This window comes from Stegostoma tigrinum, chromosome 12 (assembly GCF_030684315.1).
Source record: "Stegostoma tigrinum isolate sSteTig4 chromosome 12, sSteTig4.hap1, whole genome shotgun sequence".
Lineage (NCBI taxonomy): Eukaryota > Metazoa > Chordata > Chondrichthyes > Orectolobiformes > Stegostomatidae > Stegostoma > Stegostoma tigrinum.
The window spans coordinates 41,646,137-41,668,470 of NC_081365.1; the positions used below are offsets into that span (position 1 = coordinate 41,646,137).

The 22,334-nt window shown below is 38.5% G+C and overlaps 1 protein-coding gene across 5 annotated transcripts in view; it reads left to right on the plus strand.

Moving 5' to 3' along the window:
• Positions 1 to 22,334, plus strand: part of dcaf6 (ddb1 and cul4 associated factor 6) — a 183,456-nt gene that overhangs the window by 144,298 nt on the left and 16,824 nt on the right. For 4 of the 5 annotated variants that reach the window (XM_048540231.2, XM_048540233.2, XM_048540234.2 and 1 more), the window contains 3 exons: positions 13,590 to 13,628; positions 20,799 to 20,937; positions 21,035 to 21,191. In XM_048540231.2, coding sequence (XP_048396188.1) covers positions 13,590 to 13,628; positions 20,799 to 20,937; positions 21,035 to 21,191 — 335 coding nt within the window. The remainder of the gene's footprint in view (positions 1 to 13,589; positions 13,629 to 20,798; positions 20,938 to 21,034; positions 21,192 to 22,334) is intronic. The other variant, XM_048540232.2, reaches the window with a different exon arrangement.

The following is a 22,334-nucleotide window of genomic DNA, read 5'->3' on the forward strand; positions in this document are numbered from 1 at the left end:
GAGGCACTACCTTATTCTTCAGCACATCAAAATCCTAGAACTTGCTGGCATTGTGTGAGTACCTACATCAGAACATGGAACAGGAATAGGCCATTCCTATTCTGCCATTTAATACAATCATGATGTCAATGCCTTTTAACCATATTACCCTCATAATCCTTCTACGTCATTGATAGTCAGAAGCTATCAATCTCTGCCTTAAATGTACTCAAGACAGAGCTTCCACAGCCTTCTCGGATAGAGAATTCCCAAGATTTGCAAGCCTCTAAGTGGGAGAAAAAATAATTCCCCTTATCTTGGTTTCAGCTGCCATCCCCCTTATTTTGAAATTGGGTCTCCTGGTTCAAGTCTTCCAACAAGAGGCATCTTACCTCTATCTACGAAGCCTGCCCATTTAAATACCTTGTAGATTTCAATGAGAACACCTGTTGTTTTTGAAAACTCTATGGAATACAGGCCCAGTTTCCCCAGTGTCTCTTCATATGACTGTCTCATCATCCAGGGACAAATCTGGTGAACACTTGTTGTGCCACTTTTCCCGAAGTAATGAGACCAAAACTTCATGTAGTACTTCAGGTACAGTCTAACCAATCTTCCGGATGTTTTCTAATCAACCAGTTCAGAGGCATTATCAGGCGCCTCTGGAACAGGATGCAGAGACACTCCTAACCAAGCTTCCTTACAATTGAAACAAGACTTTACTACTACTACTACTACTGTTCCGAAATCCTCTTGCAATAAATTTTCATGTTTCATTAGCCTTCCTATTAGTTTGTTGCATCTGCATGTTAGCATTCTGTGATTTAATAACAAGGGCCTAGTTCCTATTATATCCAGATTTTCCACACACACTCAGTTTAAGAGATAGTCTGCACATCTGTTCCTCCTACCAAGTAGGCAACCTCACATTTTTCAACATTTATTATATCTGCCATGCTCTTCTCCATTCACTAAGCTGGCCCAAATCCTCTTCTCACCCCATTACATCACCCTCACAGCTTTTATTCCCAATTAGCTTTGTATTGTGCACACTTCTGACAATATTATATTTGGTTCCCACATCTAAGTGATTGATAAATGTCATGAACATCTGGAGCCCAAGTACTAATCCTTGCGAGAGAGCCCACTCATCACAGTCTGCCAGCGTGAGAGTAACCCATTTTTTCCTACTCTGTTTTCTCTGTCGGCCAATCCTAAATCAAGCACATCTCCTCTTCTCCCAAGTGCCATATAAAACACGTGAACTGCAATGAGTCACCACCATCTTGTCACTTGTGACTAAGGATGGGGAATAAATACAAGACTCCCCAGTGAAATAGACTTTTTAAAACAAAAGTTGGGAAATCTCAAATTGTTCTTTAACCAACTGCACAGGCTGTTTACTGCTTTCAGTCCCCAAAACCCTTCATTTAATAATGGTATGAGTGTCTCTTCCTCCATTAAAATGTTGCTCCCAGATTCTCTGCTGTTTCCCTCCAGCTCCATTCTCACTTTCTTCCCCTTTTCATTCCCTCTTCATTACCAGACATTTTCCTTTTTCTGTTGTACTCATGCTTGAGTCTGGATGTCAAACACGGGATTCCCTTCTCTCAGCATTGATAAAAATCCTAATTACACATAGTAAAGCCTGTGTATGCTGAAGGCCGGAAATCTTTTATTCCAAACGTTACTGCTTCAAGGACACAGTGGACATTAACACCGGCAATGATATTGAATACAAAAAATCCCAGTCCAGTATATTAGTTCTCAGGTGGAGCAGATCGGTGGCTGGGAAATACTTATGGAGCTAAAGAGAAGCAGTTTGGTCTGCACTGATCTTTTGCCAGTATAGACTGACACCCAAAGTATGCAGAATTGCATGCAAAGCTGGTCTATCTGTAAACCCCTTTGTATTCAGTGGACAATCTATCTTGAATGAAAACGTGAACTCAGGTCTATTTTCCCTGGAGGAAAATATGAAGTTTCCATTCTTTTTAGCTTTTTCATCAGTTCAAAGTTTAGGTAGTTCCACTGCTGAACAACTATTTAATCTTTAGCCTGATACGTAAACTGTTGTTCATTGGCTTTCCATTCAGTAAGCAGTATGTAACAAGGACTTGACCCCTTATAACTCGAGGAAGTGACAAAGGATTTTCATTTGTCATGCAAGTTATCACCATTCTGATTTCTTCCAGAATTTTTTAAACTTTTCCAATAGTAAGCCAATTTTTTCGAAAATGCCTCAGCATGGTAGCAACTTTGCTCATCTTGGAAAGGCGTCTGAACTTTTGGACTTGGAAGGAATAGAATTGAGCTCCCAGTTAATGAACAAGATATGGACAGACAGTTATGAAGATGATGTATAAACTGGTCTAAATCAACAAAGTTCTCTGGTAGGACTTTATATTTGCATTGACATTTTACAGACCATCAAGCTACAAAGCAGCATGCTGTTGATACTCTTAATTGGGATCGCAGTCTTCAGACCTGGGCAACTCTCCAGGTAAGGTTTCCAGAGCTCCTAGTTAGAGGAAAATCAGTCTTTAGGAAACAGACTGCAGAGATATTGAATTTTTTGCCTTTTTGCCATTTTACCCAAAACACAAGCAGAACTAAGGATATTTGGTGCTCTACATGTGACTGCTTAGGAACTGCCTTCACAGGTGATTGAACATCATGTCCAAGTCAAAGAATATTTCTTTAGGGAGCTATAATATTCTATATTACTAGATTCATCTTGAATTGATGAACCATCTGATTAAGAACTCTGAATAAATTCAGTGTGAAAAGGATGCCCAGCTTGTTGAAATACCCTAATGAAACATTTTTACCCAAACTCTACCTCCAGCTCAAAACCAGTTGATTATGTACATTTGCCTCATTGCACTACAGTTGTAAGCTTCCAAGATTGCACTGTAGTAAGATTAAGTAAGATAGAACTGCAGACTGTATTGTTACCTTCCAGTTTACAGATTGTAATTCACCCCCAACATCACTTGATTTCATCGTTGTCTCTGCTCATCTGCTATAACTCTCATTTCTAGACTGCACTCTTCAAATTAACTCCTCACTGGTGTCTCTCATGGTACCCTCTGTAAACTTGAAGTCATCGAAAACTCTTGTTTGTACCTTAACACAGCAAGTCCTGTTCCCAGTCACTCCTTTGCTTACTGATAGACTCCCTGTCAAAATTCTCATCGTTGCTTTCAAATCTTTCCATGGCCTCACTCTTCCGTATCTCCACTTCCACAACCCTCTAAGATATATGCGTTTCTCTGATTCTGGCTTCTTGTGCATTCCAACTCAATTGACCGAGCATTGATGTGCCTTTAATTGTCTGTGGTCCAGGCTCTGAACATGCCCATCTCACTTCTCTACCTCTGTAGGTCATTCCTGTACTTTTAATTGACTTCTTAAAACCTAGATGTTGGACCAAGCATTTGAATATCTGTCCTAATTACCCAAATTTTCCAATGGCCAGATAACTGCTTCTGAAACATAGATCGGTGCCCTGTGGAACCCCTGTGAGGGACTCCAAGAGAATTTCCCTGGAAATTGATGATTCTGCTAGACAGTTATCTTTCACCTGACGTTGTCCAAGGGTATCGTTTTTAAATTGGAGAGTTCAGAGGGTTTTGCTCAAGATAAATGCATAGGAACTCGGGACAAAGTTAAGCTTTTGAGTAACAAGTTTAACTCGGAGCTAACTATTAAACTGAAGCCCCAACTTAACCCACATGTACCTAACTACTCTGCCCAAGATCATTGCATCTCATAGACCCTGATCCAACTTGACCGTCCCCTGAAACTCAATATTTGTGCCAGACCCAGCCCAAACCCACAACCCAACACCCTCCTGTCTGCCAGGATCCAATGCAAACTCCTATCCCTTTTGGACCAGACCTCCACTGGCTCAGTCCTGACCTAACATTGCCTTGTGCTTTCCTGAGACCGCCACCCACCTCAGAATGCAAACACTCCCAACCTCTTCCCATCTACCTCCATCCGCTTTGGTCCTGGCAGACAGCCCATCACCCCATCAGTACTTAATCTTCACATATGTTTCCAGATTCAACACTCAGCAACCCCATCCCTACCTGTTAACAGGCTGATTATCTCTTGCTGCCCTGTCCTACCCTAGAAACTCCACAACTTACCTGGCTTCCCCCCTTCCTGTCAGCACTCTACTAACCAAGTACTCTACCCTCCCGGCACCCTAACTTCACACTTAACTTACATATTTTTCCATTTGACAGCAGTTGTCCAAGTAGCTATGATGCTGCACCTGTGCCTTTGAGCATATGGCAACTGACTGATGTGGTAAAGGGAATATAGTTTGCCTTAAACACAGAATGATGGAGAAACTTCACAGGTATGGCAGCATCCGTGAAAAGAGGAACGCAGTTAACGTTTTGTCAGTTCTGAAGAGTCATGCTGGACTTGAAACATTAGCCCTATTTCTCTCCCTGCAGACACTACCAAACCTGAGTTTCTCCACCATTTTCTGTTTACTTCAAGTTTTCAGGATTCACAGCATTTTGTCTTTGTACATAGTTTGCCTTTGCCTGGCTCTTTTAACTGATGAGAGACCTGTCAGATTAGGAGTACAGCTCTGCATTTCTGAAGGAGCTATTATCAGAATCTACCACGAGAATTTTTTTGTGATCAAAAAGAAGAAAGAGAGTTACAATCTGCTTGAAATTGCTCTTTCTGGTTCTTGGTAAATCCAGCACACTATTGTTTTGGGTGGTTTGGTGTTTTACTTTATTTTGTAATGGTCCTGTGAAGCGCCCTGGGACATTTCATGATGTAGATGATACCATATAGTTATTGTTGATGATCACTTCACCTGTGAATGAATAATAATTTAACAAAGTCCACTACTGAGTGTTGAGGAAGTCTATTTCAGGTTTTCTTTTTTATTTTAGCTGATCATTAGCTGCAGTCAGGAAGTTGAATTTTTAGCTCTGTATTTATATATCTACATCAATTGATCCAAAACTCAAACACTACTTCTTTTTATTCTAGGTGTGGAATTATCTGACATTTGGCCTATTGACAATCTTCAAGGGACTCAAAAAAGTCTATTTTAAATTCAAAGTGAAAGAATGAATCTTGAAGAGAATGTAGCTAAAATACATGTTGGTTCCTTGGAGACTTGGAGGGGATAAATTATCATATGGAATGGGGAAATGGCAGAGCTGTAGAACAGATATATTGACCTGTTTTCACAGTTGGAGACAAATTACACACCAAAGATTGAGGGTTACAAAGGAGATAAGGGTGAAGTAATCCAGACACAAAAACATAGAGGAAGTTAAGGTACTAAAAACCTTCAAATTCCAGGACTCATGGACATTCAGGCCCACCCTTGTCAATCCTAAAAGAAATGGCTACAAGAGATATTGGATGTACCAGTTACCATTTTCCTAGATAGCCTCGATTCTGTAGTAGTCCGGATTGGAAGTTGAGAAATGGAACCTTGCTATTCAAGAAAAGGGGGCAGAGGAATGAAAAGTTAGATGACTACAGGTTAGTTGTAGGGAAAAAACTGAAATCTGTTATTGAGGAATATTAACAATATACTCAATGCACGTAGTAGGATTGAATGGCATCAGCAGGGCTTTGAGAAAAGAAAATCATGTTTGTCGAGATTATGAATCTTTTGTTTTGAGCAAGTAACAAGGGCAAATAAAGTGAGAGTCAGTAGCTGTAACAAACTTGGATTTCCAAAAGTCATTCGTAAAGTTGTTACGTAGAAGTAAGATTAGGGTTCACTGATATGGGAATATGTTAGCATGGTTGGAGGATTGTTTTGTAACAATATCCAGAGTGTAGGGAGAAACGGGACAGGCTGTAATTAGTGGGGTGCTGCAAAGATCAGTCCAAGAGCCTCAACTGTTTACAATCAGTATTAATAACTTCAAGCCAAGAGTAACATACCCAAGTTTGGTGATGATACAAAGATAGCCAGGAATATAAGCTGTGAGGATGTTGCAAGGAGGCTGCAAAGAGATGTAAATGAAGTTAAATATGTACAACAAGATGACAGATTGAGGGAAACTGTAGTGTTATTGACTTTGGTAGTAGAAATAAGACTATTTTTAAAAAACTGACATTTTTAATGTTGATAAAGAGAACTTTGGATATATTTATGCGTGGAACACTCGAATTAGCATACAGAAAAAGCAGGGAATTGGAAAGGTAAACTGTATGTTGACTTTTATGGCATGATGTTTGGAGTAGGAATGAAGACATTTTTCTACAGTTGTATAGCACTTTTCTGAGAGCACAACTGGAATGCTGTGCACTGATTTACGTTTGGATTTTTCTGTGGGCTTTGAACCTGGCCCATGTAGTTTTGTGCTTTCTGAAATACACGCTTAGCCCATGTGTGACTGCCTTCAGTTTTAGTCCTTTTCATTGAGGTTTCATGCTTGACAAATGTGTTAGAATACTTTGAGGAAGTAACAAGCAGTGGATTCAAATAATAATTTGGAACCAGGAGGAGGAGTTGAATAAATGCTTTGATTCAAGCTATTTTTGGATATGGGGGTTGGTTATCTCAGTTAGCTGGATGGCTGGTTTGCAATGCAGAGTGATGTTAACAAGCACACATTCAATTTCCATACTGGCTGAGGTTTCTATGAAAAACTGTCCTCCTCAAATTCTTCCCCATGCCTGAGATGTGGTGACATATAGAACATAGAACATTATAGAACAGTACAGGCCCTTCGGCCCTTGATGTTGTGCCGACCTGTCATACCGATCTCAAGCCCATCTAACCTACACTATTCCATGTACGTCCATATGCTTATCCAATGACGACTGAAATGTACCTAAAGTTGGCGAATCTACTACTGTTGCAGGCAAAGCGTTCCATTCCCTTACTACTCTCTGAGGAAAGAAACTACCTCTGACATCTGTCCTATATCTTTCACCCCTCAATTTAAAGCTATGCCCCCTCGTGCTCGCCGTCACCATCCTAGGAAAAAGGCTCTCCTTATCCACCCTATCTAACCCTCTGATTATTTTATATGTTTCAATTAAGTCACTCTCAACCTTCTTTTCTCTAATGAAAACAGCCTCAAGTCCCTCAGTCTTTCCTCGTAAGACCTTCCCTCTATACCAGGCAACATCCTAGTAAATCTTCTCTGCACCCTTTCCAAAGCTTCCACATCCTTCTTATAATGCGGTGACCAGAACTGTACACAATACTCCAAGTGCGGCCGCACCAGAGTTTTGTACAGCTTCACCATAACCTCTTGGTTCCGGAACTGGATCCCTCTATTAATAAAAGCTAAAACACTGTATGCCTTCTTAACAGCCCTGTCAACCTGGGTGGCAACTTTCAATGATCTGTGTACATGGACACTGAGATCTCTCTGCTCATGTACACTACTAAGTGACCTTAAGGTTAAACTCTGTAATGAGAGAGAAGTCCTGTGATCCTCTGGGACTATGATGACTTTACCTTTACCTTTATTTGGTTATATTTGGATTTTCAGAATGCATGCCTTATAATACACGTTAAGCTGCTTAAGAAGATAAGAACCCATGATGTTGCAGACAGTATGGTTGGAGGTTTGATTAGACAGATTTGGGAGAAAGGACGCATTTTAAGAATGGAAATGGTAACTAGTGGAGTGCTATAAGGATTGGTGACTAGAGCAACAATTAATTACAATCTATGTTAATGAATTGGATGAGGAAATTGAATATACTACAGCTACGTTTGCAGATGACACAAAAATAAGTGGGAAAGCCAATTGTGAGGATGACACAGAATCAACAGAGGGATATGGACAAGTTAAGCAATTGGGAAAACACTTGGAAGCCGGAACAAATGTTGGAAGGTGGGAAGTTATACGTTTTGGCAAGAAGAATGGAGGAGCTGTAAAAGACTAAAGAATGCAGCAGTACAGAGGGACTAAGGACCCCTTGTGCATAAACCTCAAAAACTAGCATACAAATTCAGAGGAAAGTCGGTAATGGAAATAGCAAATGGAATATTGGCCTTTCTTTTAAAGAGAACTTAGTATAAAAATAGGAAGGTCTTGCTCAAATTACACAAGACATTAATCAGACCACAACTGGAATACTGTGAGCAGTTTTGTACCCATTATCTAAGGAAAGCCTTATCGGCACTGGGGGCAGTCCAGAGAAGGCTCATTAGACGCATCCTGAGCATGAAGGGACTGTCTTTTGGGGACGGGTTGAGTATATTGGACTTTAGAAGAAAGAGAGATGACCCAGTGGAAACATACAAGATTTTAGGGGACTAGGCAGGTTAGAAACAGAAAGGCTGGCTCCCCTTGTAGGAGAGTTTAGGACCAGAGGCCACAATCTCAAAGTAAGTCGTTGTAAAGATGGAAATGAGGAGAATTTCTTGTCTGAGAGGGTAGAGAATCTGTGAAATTCTTTAGTGGGCTGTTGAGGTTAGGCCATTAAGTATGTTTAAATCTGAGATTGATCTTTAATTAATAACAATCCAGCGTTATGGGTAAAAGGAAACAGGAAAGTGGGTTTGAGGATTATCAGATCAGCCGTGATTAAATTGAATAGCAGAGCAGTCTTGATGGGCTGAATGTCCTCCTTCTGTCCCAATGTCATGTGGTTTCAAGCTGTCACTGTGTGTCAGTGGTGAAGAGCATCTGCTGAGCTGAAATCTTTTGTACCTTTTGAAACCCATAATTGCTGCTGACACAGTAAAAACTACATTGACTAAAATTGATTGAAAGGAGAGATATGTCATTTCTATTCCAAAGCAGAGTGCCCATCAATGATTGGAGGTATAAGTTGAAGAGAACGTTCAAAAGCACTATCAACCAGAGCTGTCTGTGAATTTAAATCGCAGCACAAAATATGACAGAAGATGATGACAGGCCGTCTAAAATATTTTTAATGCCATATAGTACTTTTTAACAATTGGAAAATGAATATTATGCATGACCGCCTAGCACAATTTTGGTCAACACAAGAGTCAACTTTCCCTTGCAGAACTCAGGTCTGAGTTCCTGCATTAAACGCTATTGTATTATACACATATAATATTTGATTTAATTTATTGTAGTCACATGTAACTGATTGCAGCCTGTGGGTCAGGAAGCAGGGGATTCATTTGCAGAGGGTAGAGCCAAGACCTCGGTCTTGGAGTTTTGAGATTCATTTGAAGGAGATAAAGGCAGAGATGTAATTCATCAATGGGAGCCTGACGTGGATGACAGTGACATTTGAAGTTGTCAAAACATTTTATGCTTGCCTTTTGAATATTCTGAATCTGTTGCAGTCATCTGCAATGATCACAAATTCTCTCAAGGGAATGCATTTTTTTTTAGGTTCTCGAAAGAAGAGTGGATAGAGTGGAGGATAGAGTCGATAGCCAGAGACTTTTCCCCAGGGCAGGATTGACTGCCACGAGGGGTCATAGTTTTAAGGTGTTAGGAGGAAGGTATAGAGGAGACGTCAGAGGGAGGTTCTTCAGCCAGAGAGTTGTGAACGCATGGAATAGTTTACCAGTGGTAGTCGTGGAAGCGGAGTCATTAGTGGCATTTAAGCTGAACATGCACATGGACAGCAGTGAATTGAGGGGAATGTAGGTTAGGTTATTTTATTTTTGGATTAGGCTTATTCCACGGCACAACATCATGGGCCGAAGGGCCTGTACTGTGCTGTACTTTTCTATGTTCTATGTAAGATTCCAAAAAAAAAATGGTAAAGCAACAGATACATACTTAACTATTGCAGCTTGCAAATCAGAAGAAATTGAGAGATGAGAGTGGAACTGAGATGTGAGAAAGAACATTGATTCATCTTCAGCCTGACTTTACTCTTAGTCTTTAGTCATGGTCACTCCAGTAATATCCAGCATTAGTTTGTTCTCAAGATGAGGATATACAACTACTTAAGCGATATTGTCTGTGATTCGATATCGCCATGTCCTGCAAGAAAGATTTGAATGTGTGTATCGCAATCTGTTTTAGTGATGCGCCTGTTATGGTTGAATAACTGACAGTATGTACAGTGCTAAATGTGTGAGGGTGAGGTGAAGCCATGAATGTGAAATATGAGTTATGGTTGATTCTGAATTGATTGAAGTGAGAGAGACCAGTGGTGTAGTCGATGGGGTATGGCATTTGAAGTCATTGAGCTTTTTGCCACACTCATGACATCGATTGTGGTGGGTATCTGCTTGCACTTCCTTTTCAGCGTCTACCTGCCTGCAGGGCCTCTCTTCTCTTGTCTTGATCCTGCACCAAGCACTCCAGTACTGCATGAGTGAGCTTTGGTGTATGCACATTGTGTTGTACCATTCTTGAGGTATTCCCAGGTCAGACTCATTCTTCGAAAGAGTTACAGCACTTGGTCCATTCAGAATAACACTCCCCTTAAGACACGCAGATTGCCTTCAAATAGCGCAGGCTAGCTGGAACTCACCTAAACTTTTCACAATTTGGCAGCACAGCTGAGACGTGCAGCTGCTCGATAGTATGAAAAATGCTGGTTGAATGCTGCTAAAATAATGGTTCCTGTGATTAAGTATTGTAAAACACTTGTTAAGGTATGGAATGCACTGTCTGGAAATGTGGTGGGGACAGTTTCAGATGAGATTTCCAAGAGGACATTGGATGATTATTTGGATGGAAATTGAGTTCAAAGATATGGGGCTAAAGTAGGAAATTGGTGTTAGGTATTGACGCTCATTTGAAGAGCCAGTGCAGACATGATGGGCTGAATGGTCACCTTCTACACCATAACAAATTTGTGATTATATATTTTAATGGTAAATTTGGATTCAGAAAAGAAGAGCATCATTTTTAAAGTAAATTGACAATGTTAAAAGTTTAATTTACAATCTTTGTATATGCCTGCCTTCGCTGCATACTCTGGAACCTGAAGGACTAATGTATTGAATAGCATGCTTGTGTTACAACTGAAAATATTTAAGAGAGGCACGTTCCTTGAGAGAAATGTCCATATTTCCAAAACAAAGCGGACATTGATGCAAACTCCCAGATTTTCTATTTCAGTCCACTAGCTGAGTGGTAGTTGGCAGAATAGAAGTCTTTGCCCTATCCAGTCATTGCAATCTTTGTCCTTGTTCTTCAGTGCCGCTGTTCTTGACACTGATCAGTTTTACATCCCAACATTGGCAGGTGTCCTCAGCCCTTGTGTACTGTTCTCTGAAGTTCTGTCCATATAACACTTTTAAAACAACTTTTCAAATTTAATCTCTTTAATCGAGCTTTCCATCACATCATCTAACTTCTTTGTTAGCTTGCTGTCTATTTTCTTTACAGTTAGCTGCGCCATGCCATGGGGTGGTATTTATGCTATGATCTCTGTATAAAAATACAATCTATTGATTAAGCTCCACTTTCTTTTGATGGCACCAAGTTTGCAATATTTCTTTACCATAGCTCTAGAAGAAAGAATGCAAGCACCAATTCAGTATCATAAACTGTGTAATGTTATTAAGTATATTCAAATTCTTCATATTGTAGAGTAAAATCATATGGTTTTATTGACATTGAACTAAATGTCTGTTTCATTTCCTGTACTGCTGCTCTCACCCATTCCCTTATTGAACCATGATATCGTCCCTGGCCCTCACCTTCCGTCTCAGCTGCTTTCACATTTATTGGAACATAGTCTGCTATTTCTGCCACCACTGACACATCATCTCATTCTTTCACCTTTCAGCCACCCCTCAATTACTCCCAACATGCCTCCCTTCATACAGGACTTTCCCATGCAAATTCAGAAAATGAAAACCTGTGCTTTTATGTCCTCTTTTCCTATAGCCTATGATTCCAAAAAGCAATTTCAAGCAATTTATTCTTAGTACTTGCAATTCAGTATGTTGTATTCACTAGACATGATGTGGTCTTTTGCACACAGGGGAGAATAGACACAAATTGGTTTTCTGTTTTATGGATAACTGTTCAGTTTTGTAGAAAAGATTGCAGTTGCCTGTTGTCTTGTTTCTCTGCTCCACTCTCATTCTGACTTCCTTGTCATCAACCTCCTGAACTGTGCTAACAATTTTAAATATAGGTCTGTGAGACAGCAACTCATCTTTCAGTTAATCATAACCTTTAACCCCATTTTTTCATATGTTGTAATGGTTCTGCTAATTTCTAATTATGCCTGCTTCAGATCCATCTCTTGTTTCTTCACATATCCCTTTGCCTTACATGATCGTTTTTGTCATTTAATCTCTCATGACTTCACCCTTCTCATGGTCTTTTTGTCACTGTCTTTTTGTTCTTCCCCTGCTACCTTTTCTGTGTGTAAAATCTTATTCATTTTTGACAGAAGATCATTGACTTGAAATGTTGACTCTGTTTCTTTCTCCACAGATGCTACTTGATCTGCAGAATATTTCTAGCTATTTTATTTGAGTAATTTTAAATCACTCTCATTTATCTTTCAATAATTGTAGCACGCTGATCATTTTCAAATGCAATGCAATGGACATCTGGTGCACATTCTTATTTTGGAAATTTATTTCAGCCTTGAAAATCTAACTATTTAAATGTATGTGATATGTATATATGGCAAAATATTTGTTTAATATAGTACTGTGTATTGCAAACAACCCATGTCTTCTTAACTGTCGTGACCTTGAACATAAAAAAATTTTTTAAAGTAGACTAATTTTTCTGGTTTTCGAGTTATGAGTACCAATACCAAATTGTTCAAAACGAAGCAAAAATGCATGTCCACTGCATTGATTATACTTTTTTTTGTTTCAGATTTGCAGAAATATCTTTGCAGGGTCTCCTGTTTTGAAATGATCCAAAATATCTTTATTTTCTGTCTATGTACTGTCAATAAAATCAAACAGTGTGTTAAGGGTAGTCTTTAAAAACAACTTATTGAGCAGTATAAACTAGAATTGAAAACTCACCAAATGCCACTTGCAAGATACCTTTATAAAACTTGAGCATAGACAAAATGCTGCTGTTTTGAACTGCAAGACAAACCAATCATGAAGTAAATTTGTATTCACTCTTGCATGATGTAAGAGTATCTGATTAGCAAAGATTAATTAACTTTTCACTTACAATCATATTACTACTTTTAATTTAAAATGAATAGACATTTAATTTTTTTTTTGAATTTAATACGCTTGTACCTGCCAAAATGAAAAGCTTTTACATTTTATTCTGAATTCAAAGAATTTTTGTTCAAAACAAAATTTTGAATTGGTCATCAAAACTGATTTGATTTCATAATATTACAGGCTATAACCAGATGGTTATAAGAATCAAGAAATTACAATCAGTCAGCTGCTGAGTTGTTTGTCGGATGATTTCATAACTACAATGTACAATACAAAAAGTAGCAAATAAATGGACCTGCATTAGAGGTTTAGACCTGAATCTTTTTGAACCATGTAGTCATGTAAAAAATGTGCGTTGGTTATTAGAGTAAAACTGAATACACTAGTGGGTGCCATAAAAGTTGCACTGTCCTTTAAGGAACGAATTTGAAATGTTTCATTCCAATGATGTTAACAAGAATCTGAGTATGTGGCATCAGCTTTATGACACCCAAGGCTGCTCACGTATAATCTGAGCCCTTGTTCTTTTTCTCCTTGATAGATTTACTTTCAGAGGAATGGCAGTGGGTGATAGAATGAGGTAATTCTATCTACTTAACAGTACTGAAGATTGGATTATAACAGTTTAAACTATGTTTTTTCTCATATAACCGATGATTGCTCTTGAAGAGACAGTGCTCCTTCTATTTCCTGCCTATGTGCAATTAAGGTGAGGAAAGACAGTGCAAACAAATGTAACCTGTTTGATTACTACTTACTGGTGATTATATGCCATTTATAAAGCCTTCAAAGTCAAGTACTAAAGATTTAAGGGAATAATTTACTCTTGGCTATTTTAGCAAGTGAACACATAATGCGTCTTTCGTTGGGGCTGCTGTATGTGTGTCACTCTTAAAATTGTAAACAAGGAGTGTCATGAAGTACATTTCGCATTTGCTGTTATTATCAACAGTATATTCTACTTTGTAATGTAGAGCTTCTACCTGAATCTCCAAGCTAATATTCTGAAGTCTGAATTAAATTACAAGTTTAGAATACCAGGATAGCATTTTAAACCAAACTTTTTTTCTGTGCCCTTTATAGAATTACAAAAGTGACCACATTTATGTAATTGTATTGCCAGAGAACTGAGATGAGAATGGCCTGACATTTTTCTCTAAACTCCTACAAATTTTCAGAATAGTAAAATATTTAGTGCCATTTTGTTCCGGCAAAATTTAAATCTAGATTTAAAGAAGAGACAGTAAAAAAAGAAGTGTGTGAAATAGAATGTGAAATTAAATTGGCGAGCTGAAAGAAATCAGGATTACATTTGTGAATAAAATGGAGATGTTTATTAAAATAATCACCTGTCTGTTAAATACTTCTAATGTAGGAAATACTGAAAAGAAAATCCATTTGTGACTAAGAATATTTTTTAGATGTAGGCTATTTTTGGGCCGAGCACAAAGCCTCTCAACTTTGGGTAGGTTAGTCTGCTTACAAATTCCTTTTATCCATCTCCTTCCAATTTCTCTGCTCTCCTCTGCCCCTTTCTTTTCCAAATTAACTCACCACCTACACACACATACGGTAATTCCCTGACCAAAGAAGCAACGGTTCTTTGATTGACGTACCAGAGGACTGCTGATGGGCCTAGAATAGTTTTCCAGCAAAAGTCAGTGCAAAAATGTTAAATTGCACACCATGCTCCTAATAGGGCTAGCTCTGACACATCACTCCAATCTATCAGTTGTTTTTTTTTATTTAAAACCTGCTATTTGATAAAGACATGACATAAACCTAGAAGGCTTTTGTACAACAGTAATACAAGGAGAGCTGGGCTCTTTGCCAATTTCACTTGTTTAGATTCCCCGCCATCAATCTCTTTGTTTTGATTTATCTTTCATGAAATGCTATTTCACAGAGTCAGGTAGACAATTTTCACTTTATATATACTCCATGTTAACAAATGTAATCTTTTGTGAGGATCCACTGCAAAATGTTCGTGTGTGAGTGACAATTCAGGACAGGGCTAAGTTCAGCAATGACCCTTTTGTGCAGAAGTCAGCTGACTCCTGTGATACCATCACAGGAGAACCCTGTGCCAGAAGCCTGAAAAATAGAGTAAAGCCATTGATTGTCTTCAGGACTGAAGTCACGATGTAGTGTGAGCATAATTTAACCACACTTGACTGATCACTATTTGGTCTGGATGTGCCTGAAGATGGTTAGGGAGGGGAGAGGAAGGGGAAGGAATACAGTCTCTTCAATTAAATGATTAATTTGTTTATCAATGTTGTCCATTTTAACCCCACTGCCTGTCACATACCTTCATTACCCTAATAGCATGTTTTCGTTGTGGTATAATTGTTTATGATCTGTAATTTTTTTTATTAACCGATGAATTGTTTTTAAAAGTTGATATTAATTCCACCTTAGATTAAGATTGCATGAAAAAGTAACCTTCATTTTGGTCGGATAAACTGGTCATTTTGGGCTGTTCAATCAGAATGCAGTTGTACTGGCAGGTTTCTTGAGTTTCCTATTAAATATTAAACCTTCCATGTAGTACATTACAACTTTTCTGACTGAAAATATAAAATCAAGGCATTGTTCTTTATGCAAACTAACCAATATAGTGTCACATTTTTTGAGCAGTAATTGTTTTAGTCAAAGATGGTGTGCAAAATTAGTTGAGGAAGAGAGAGAGATGGAGGAACCTTTGCGACCAAAGCTTAGATTGATGACTTGTTTTTAAAAGTCTTTCAATGTAAACATGCATTTATATTTTAGCACAAGTCATACTTTATTGGTATTTACCTGCATTAAAGTTTGAGTAGAGATAATGGGAACTGCAGATGCTGGAGAATCCAAGATAACAAAGTGTGGAGCTGGATGAACACAGCAGGCCAAGTAGCATCTCAGGAGCACAAATTTGTGCTCCTGAGATGCTGCGTGGCCTGCTGTGTTCATCCAGCTCCACTCTTTGTCATCTTAAAGTTTGAGTAACTCGTTTCCTCAAAGGAGTGAAACCTAATATGGGTATCTCCCTCATGGCCTTGTATTGATGTCCCCCCAAGCTTGTGTAACATAAAACACACTGTATCTTGTTGAAGTCCCGATTCTCCTCTAATTAAACTACCAATTAATTTTCCTCTACCATGAGAGACATACCAGGCCCTGTAGATCCCTAGAAGGAAAAAGGATGATGGCAGCAAATCTACCAGATTTATCTTGTTAAGTTGTGGTGAAGATCCTTCATACAATGATCCTGAATAACTATCAACCTTGCATTAAGTTTAAAACCACAACAATCAACGAAAATATTAATTTCCAAACTCCCATATATTTAAATTGGCATAAGAGGACTGACAATAAGTTAGCCAAACACCACCCCCCAAACTAACTGTTGCACATTTCTAGACACACAACAACATGTGTGGGGACAACATGTCTGCTAAACATACCTTTTAGATTTGGGCAGTATGTCGGTTCAGTCGTTAGCACTACTGCTTTACAGTGTCCAGGGATTCAGGTTTGATTCCAGTCGACTGTCTGTGAAGTTTGCATGTTCTCCCTGTATCAGCATGGGTTTCCGCTGGGTGCTCCGGTTTCCTCCCATGGTCTGAAGATATATAGGTTAGGTGGATTCGCCATTCTAAAATTGTCTGTAGTATTCAGGCATGTGTAGACTAGGTGAATTAGCCATAGTAAATGCAGAGTTACGGCAATAGGTTTTTGCGGTCTAGGTCTGGTTGGAATGCTCTTCGGACTGTCAGTGTGGAATCAATGGACTGAATGGTCTCCTTCAACAATGTAGTGATTCAGTGAGTCTATCTGGTTGAGGTCACAGTTAACATATTTCCCCATTCACAAAACAACCTTTTTACTGCACCCCAGATTTTAATCTCCGATTTAAAGTTAACAAGTTAATTATGGTGCAAACCGTTGTATTTTTCCCATCATAATTCCTGAATATTTCCAGCTTTAAACTAGAGATTGCAAATTCATTTTCAAGCCATTCATTATCTCAGTGTTGGTATCCAGATAGCTATGTCTGTGACCGGTTTAAAACAGGCCTGTCTCCTGTGCAGCATCCTTTTCCATGCCTTCTATGCATTTCATGCCCCGTGCACCTTCCCCCACTCTCCCAACCCACCAAGTATTCTCCCCGTTCTCTGCCCCACTGCCTCCGTCTCTCACCCACCCATACCATCTTGTATACTCCCTCTCTCCCCGTTCCCCTCCATCCATGCTAGCATCCTATTTCCCCTCCAAAAGCCTTTACAACTCCAGTGTCACCCAAAGCTCTTGCAAACACCTACTTTCTCTCTGTTCCCTTCCACTGCAGCCTCCCGCACCCCTTGCACTTTTCCTCCCATTACCTTTCTCAGCCTCCTCCTATATCCCATCATTATTTGAAATAATACGGTGTAGAGCTGTACAAACACAGTTGGCCAAGCAGCATCAGCGGAGCAGGAAAGCTGATGTTTCAGGCCTAGACCTTTCTTCAGAAAATGAAGGCGGGTCTAGGCCCGAAACGTCAGCTTTCCTGCTGCTGTGATGCTGCTTGGCCTGCTGTGTTCATCCAGCTCTACTCCTTGTTATCTCAGATTCTCCGGCACCTGCAGTTCCTACTATCTCCCATCATTATTTGTTCTTTTATACTCTGTCCTACCATGTAGCCTCTGTCAGGGTGCTTAGAAACGGCTCCCGGCAGAGACTTCACTCATTTTTTCTTATTCCCTGTAAACTGATTCTACATGTTGATCTTCTGAACCAAAATCATTTCTAACTATTGGACTGATCTCTCTTTTACACCATCTTCATCTTTCTTGCTGTCCTTTTGAAATGTCAGATACCTTTTAAATATTCAGTTTCTAAACTTAGTTTCCTTGCAACCATATCTTTTGTAATGGGTATCAAATTATAAAGAATTATTTCTGTTTGTCGTAAATTTATCTATCTTATTACAAATGTTGTGCTCATTCAAATAGAGTCCTGAATTCTGTCCCTTTACCATTTTGTCTATCCTGACCCTATTGTATCTCATGTTTGTACAGTGTATCACTTCCTATCACGCTTAGGTTATCATTGCCCCATCACTATACTGCTTTGTCCCTCCTCCTCTAATTTCCTAAATTTTCCCTTACCTGAACTCCCGCCCATCCCAGTTATTTTGTTTAAAGTTCTGTGTACAGCAGTATTTAATTTGGACCAGTCTGAGAGATTCGAGTGAATCTCTTCTCAATGCAACTGCCAGCTCCTGTCATCACTGCTTCATGAAGACCCTACATAAAACTTACCTCTTTGCTAAATTTTACTCCTCTTATTATCTCTTTCATTAGCTAGATCTCAGGGTTTCTCTGGTTAATCTTCTAAATAGTGACTTGAGACATTTGCCTTTATTAAAGGCACTATATAAATGCAAACTGTTATTTTGCAGTGTCTGAAGATTAATTTAAGAACAATATATTTCTTCAGTCAAGTATTGATTAATGTATGAAATGACATTCCAGGCTGGAGAAATTTAATAACAATTCAGTTGGTGTAATGAGAAGAGTGGAGGAAAGGAGTTAAATGGACAAATTATCAATTCAAAGTTTTGGCGAAGATCTGTACCTCGGGTTGTGGGTGAAGTTGTTGACTTGTTTGCCGAGCTGTCTTGTTCTCGTGTAGACGTTTTGTCACCATGCTAGGTGACATCATCAGTGGAGTCTCCGATGAAGTGGTGTTGTTCTACTCCATTTAGAATTTATACCATTTCTGGTGAGTAGTGTAATTTCTGGTTTTGATCTGTATGGCTTTATATGCGGGGTCCAATTCTATGTGTTTGTTGATTGCATTATGGGTGGAGAACGCCACTTCATCGGAGGCTCCACAGATGATGTCACCTAGCGTGGTGACAAAATGTCTGAATGAGAACAAGCCAGCTCAGTGAGCAAGTCAACAACCTCACAGACTGTCAATTATGAGATGCCGCTGTGTCATTTTCTTCCCATTTTCGTATCTTAAATTCCACATCATAAAGTGCTACTGGTTCCTGAGTTTGGTGAATCATGTTCTTTGCACTAGCAGAGTAAAATGTTGTTTCATTTTTAAACTCCCTTCTGACTCATGCAAAACAAATGTCCCTGCCCACATTTGATACATTTGCCTCATAAAGGACAGTATTAAATGTTCAAACCCTTGAAACTTTTTTAAGCAATAACCAATTTAAGATCAAACGAATAGAATAATTGCTGCCTTAAGGATACAGTTCCAGAAATGTATGACTAACCATGTTTTAAAAACTTGAAGGCTATTTGCTAAATATGAGATGAAAAGCACAGAGTATATTAGTTGATAAATGTTTTTGAAGGACATTCTCATTTTTAAATAGCTATGGCATTTCAGTATTACCTTATTCCTCAATTCCTGTGCATTTTACATGCTTTTAAAGCTTGTATTAAATTACTTGCTTTTAATACTGAGAAGGAAGTATGCGTATAACTGGTAGCTTATAAAATGCTGCCCCTAATACAGACTGCCCATACCAAAAATAAAAGTCACCTATCAAATTTATAAGAAACTAATCATGACCAGAAATGCAGAAATCACAATGACTATATTCTGTTTCTACCTTTCACTGCACATATGCTCCTGAGATTACTTGTGTTTTTGGTTTTTCACCATTACCTGGTGTCACCCTTTTTTAACAGAAGCATTTTTATTTTGATTCCAAAGTTTCTAGATTCAAGCCCAAGTTGAGCACATTAAATTGGGCTGATACTTCAAGAATACAATGTGCCATCAGCTGCCATCTTTCAGATAAGGTCACTGTAAAACTTGTCGTGGTACTGTTCGCAGAATTACAGGGACATTTATTTCTGAACCAATGCCACTACAGTAACAAAAATCCTAAATACAATCGTAAAATGAGATAAATGATTACTTGCTTGTAGAACATTGCTCTGTGAAAGTTCACTTGCAGTGTTTCTCTATGATAATGGTTAGATTCGGAGGTGCCTATTTGGCTGTGATTTGTGATGTACAAATTCGTTTTTCTTACCAGCTTGAAGAGATATTATTTTCAAACTTAGAAATGTTCAGTGATTTTTGTTATTTTTATATGAGCTATTAGCTCATATTCACGCGTGATGAAGAACCAAACTCATTTGCAAGCAAATGGACTCTACTAGCAGTGTTGTTAATTTTCATAGTGCATACTTTTCAACTTTGGGTAAACCTCACATTGTAGCTTTGTTATTTTAAAGTTTCTGGGACCTTCATTCCTTTCTCTTAAAGTAATTTTATTTCATTTAAGTTACTGGATTTGGTTATTTTAAAGGCAGAACTAAATGTTTGCTTCCTGTAAGTTCATCAGGAAAACCAGAAGATGGGCCTACCAAGACTATGGCATGAAATTATACTATTGAATGGATGGTGTTCTATTCTACTAACCAGTTCTTTAAGTTGGAGTAATGCTGCTATGTACATGTAGCACAATATGGACTGCCCCATGAACAGTCAAGGAATATCTTTTTGGATTGACCTTGTGAACAAAATATTAATGAGCCAAAACAACTGTGACTGTAAAGGATAAGGAGAACTCCTTGGAGATCTCCTCAGTGTCTCTTTCCTTTATTTGCATTGTTAAAGCCATAGTGTAAGATGCAAGCTGTTGCTGCAGAAATTTTCTCTAAGAATTTTTAGTGGAACAACTAATTAACATTTTTCTCTCCTTTGTTTTAAACTTCTGTACTGAATTACAACACATGATACTTAGACGTACTGCAGCTGCTCGTATTCAAGAATTATTCAGAAGGAGAAAAGAAAAGAAGGAAATGGAGGAACTCGAGACTCAGAACATAAGAAAACCTACCTTAAAAATGGTATACAAAGGCCACCGTAACTCAAGGACAATGGTAAACGTATCTTGTAAAACTGTCTTTATTAAAAAAAATATAAAAAGGATTTTTGCTGTTGAAATACACAATGATAATTGACTGTCTTTGTGTTCAGATCAAAGAAGCCAACTTCTGGGGTAGTTATTATGTAATTAGTGGCTCAGACTGTGGCCACATATTCATCTGGGATCGGCAAACAGCTGAATTACTGATGCTATTGGAAGCTGACAACCATGTGGTGAACTGTCTACAGCCTCATCCTTTTGATCCAAGTAAGTAGTCACCTCATCTGGAAAAAAAATATTTTCCCTGCATTTTGGAGTGCATGTTGTGAACTGACTCCACATTTACTAAATTCACTTTATAACTGTAACATTAATGTCGTCGGGAACTGCTTTGCACAAACTCATGTTTAGCTTCCATTCCCAGGGAGAGAGACAAAAAAAAGCTAAAGTTTTCATTTTTGGTCTCTAACCAGTTAACTCTGCAAAATATAGTTTGGACTCTGGTTGAGTATAAAGGTGAACTGTGGCACCAGTGATCAAAGGCCGGACAACATTGCTATCCAGCTCACTTAAATGAGCTTATTATAGACCAATTCCCCTTGCAGAACTGCACTTTCTCATATAATCCTGACTTTTGGGGATAAAGGACGAGGGCAAATTTTAAAAGTAAAAGCATGATGAAGGAAGTGTCATGGTACTCCTTTTCTGAGAAAAAAATCTTTATTCCTAGCTTGTGATTTATGTCTTAAAGCCTCTGTTTTTAAGCTGTATTTATATGAAACATACTTAAATTGTTTTTATTCAGTGGCAAGAATGAAAAGCGTAAGTAACACACCCTACAGTATAATCGTTGAAAATAAAAAGCCAATAGGGACCTTTTGAATGTAGATCAGAGCCCAAAGTTTATCTCGAAAAAGTTTGAATCCTTGTATCATCCTGCTTAACTGTTGTTTTCGCAAAAGGATTTTCTCTTTTGCTCTCAATTTTAATTCAGAAGATGTTGCTATTTGAAATTCCCTCAACCTCTCTACTCCAATTTTTAAAGTTTTGTCATTCCTTCTAAACTCTCTCTCCTCTTCATCTTTTGCTCACCTTTCTCTTTGCTGTCTTCACATTTCAAATGTCTTCTGTGATGCAGTTGGTAGCACAATGCATCAAAAGATTGTGTAATCATCCCACTCCAAAGAAATGAACATATGACCTTGGCTGGCACTTCAATGCCTTACTCTGGGAATGTGCACTGTTAAGAGATGTTGTATTTTCTGCCAACTCAGATGGATCTTTAAAAAAATCTAAGCAATATTTAAGAGAGCAGAAGCATTATCCCAGATATCCTGGCCAACATTTAACCTTCAACTAAAATTATTAAACCAAATTATCTAGTCATTATCACATTGTTGTTCATTAGAT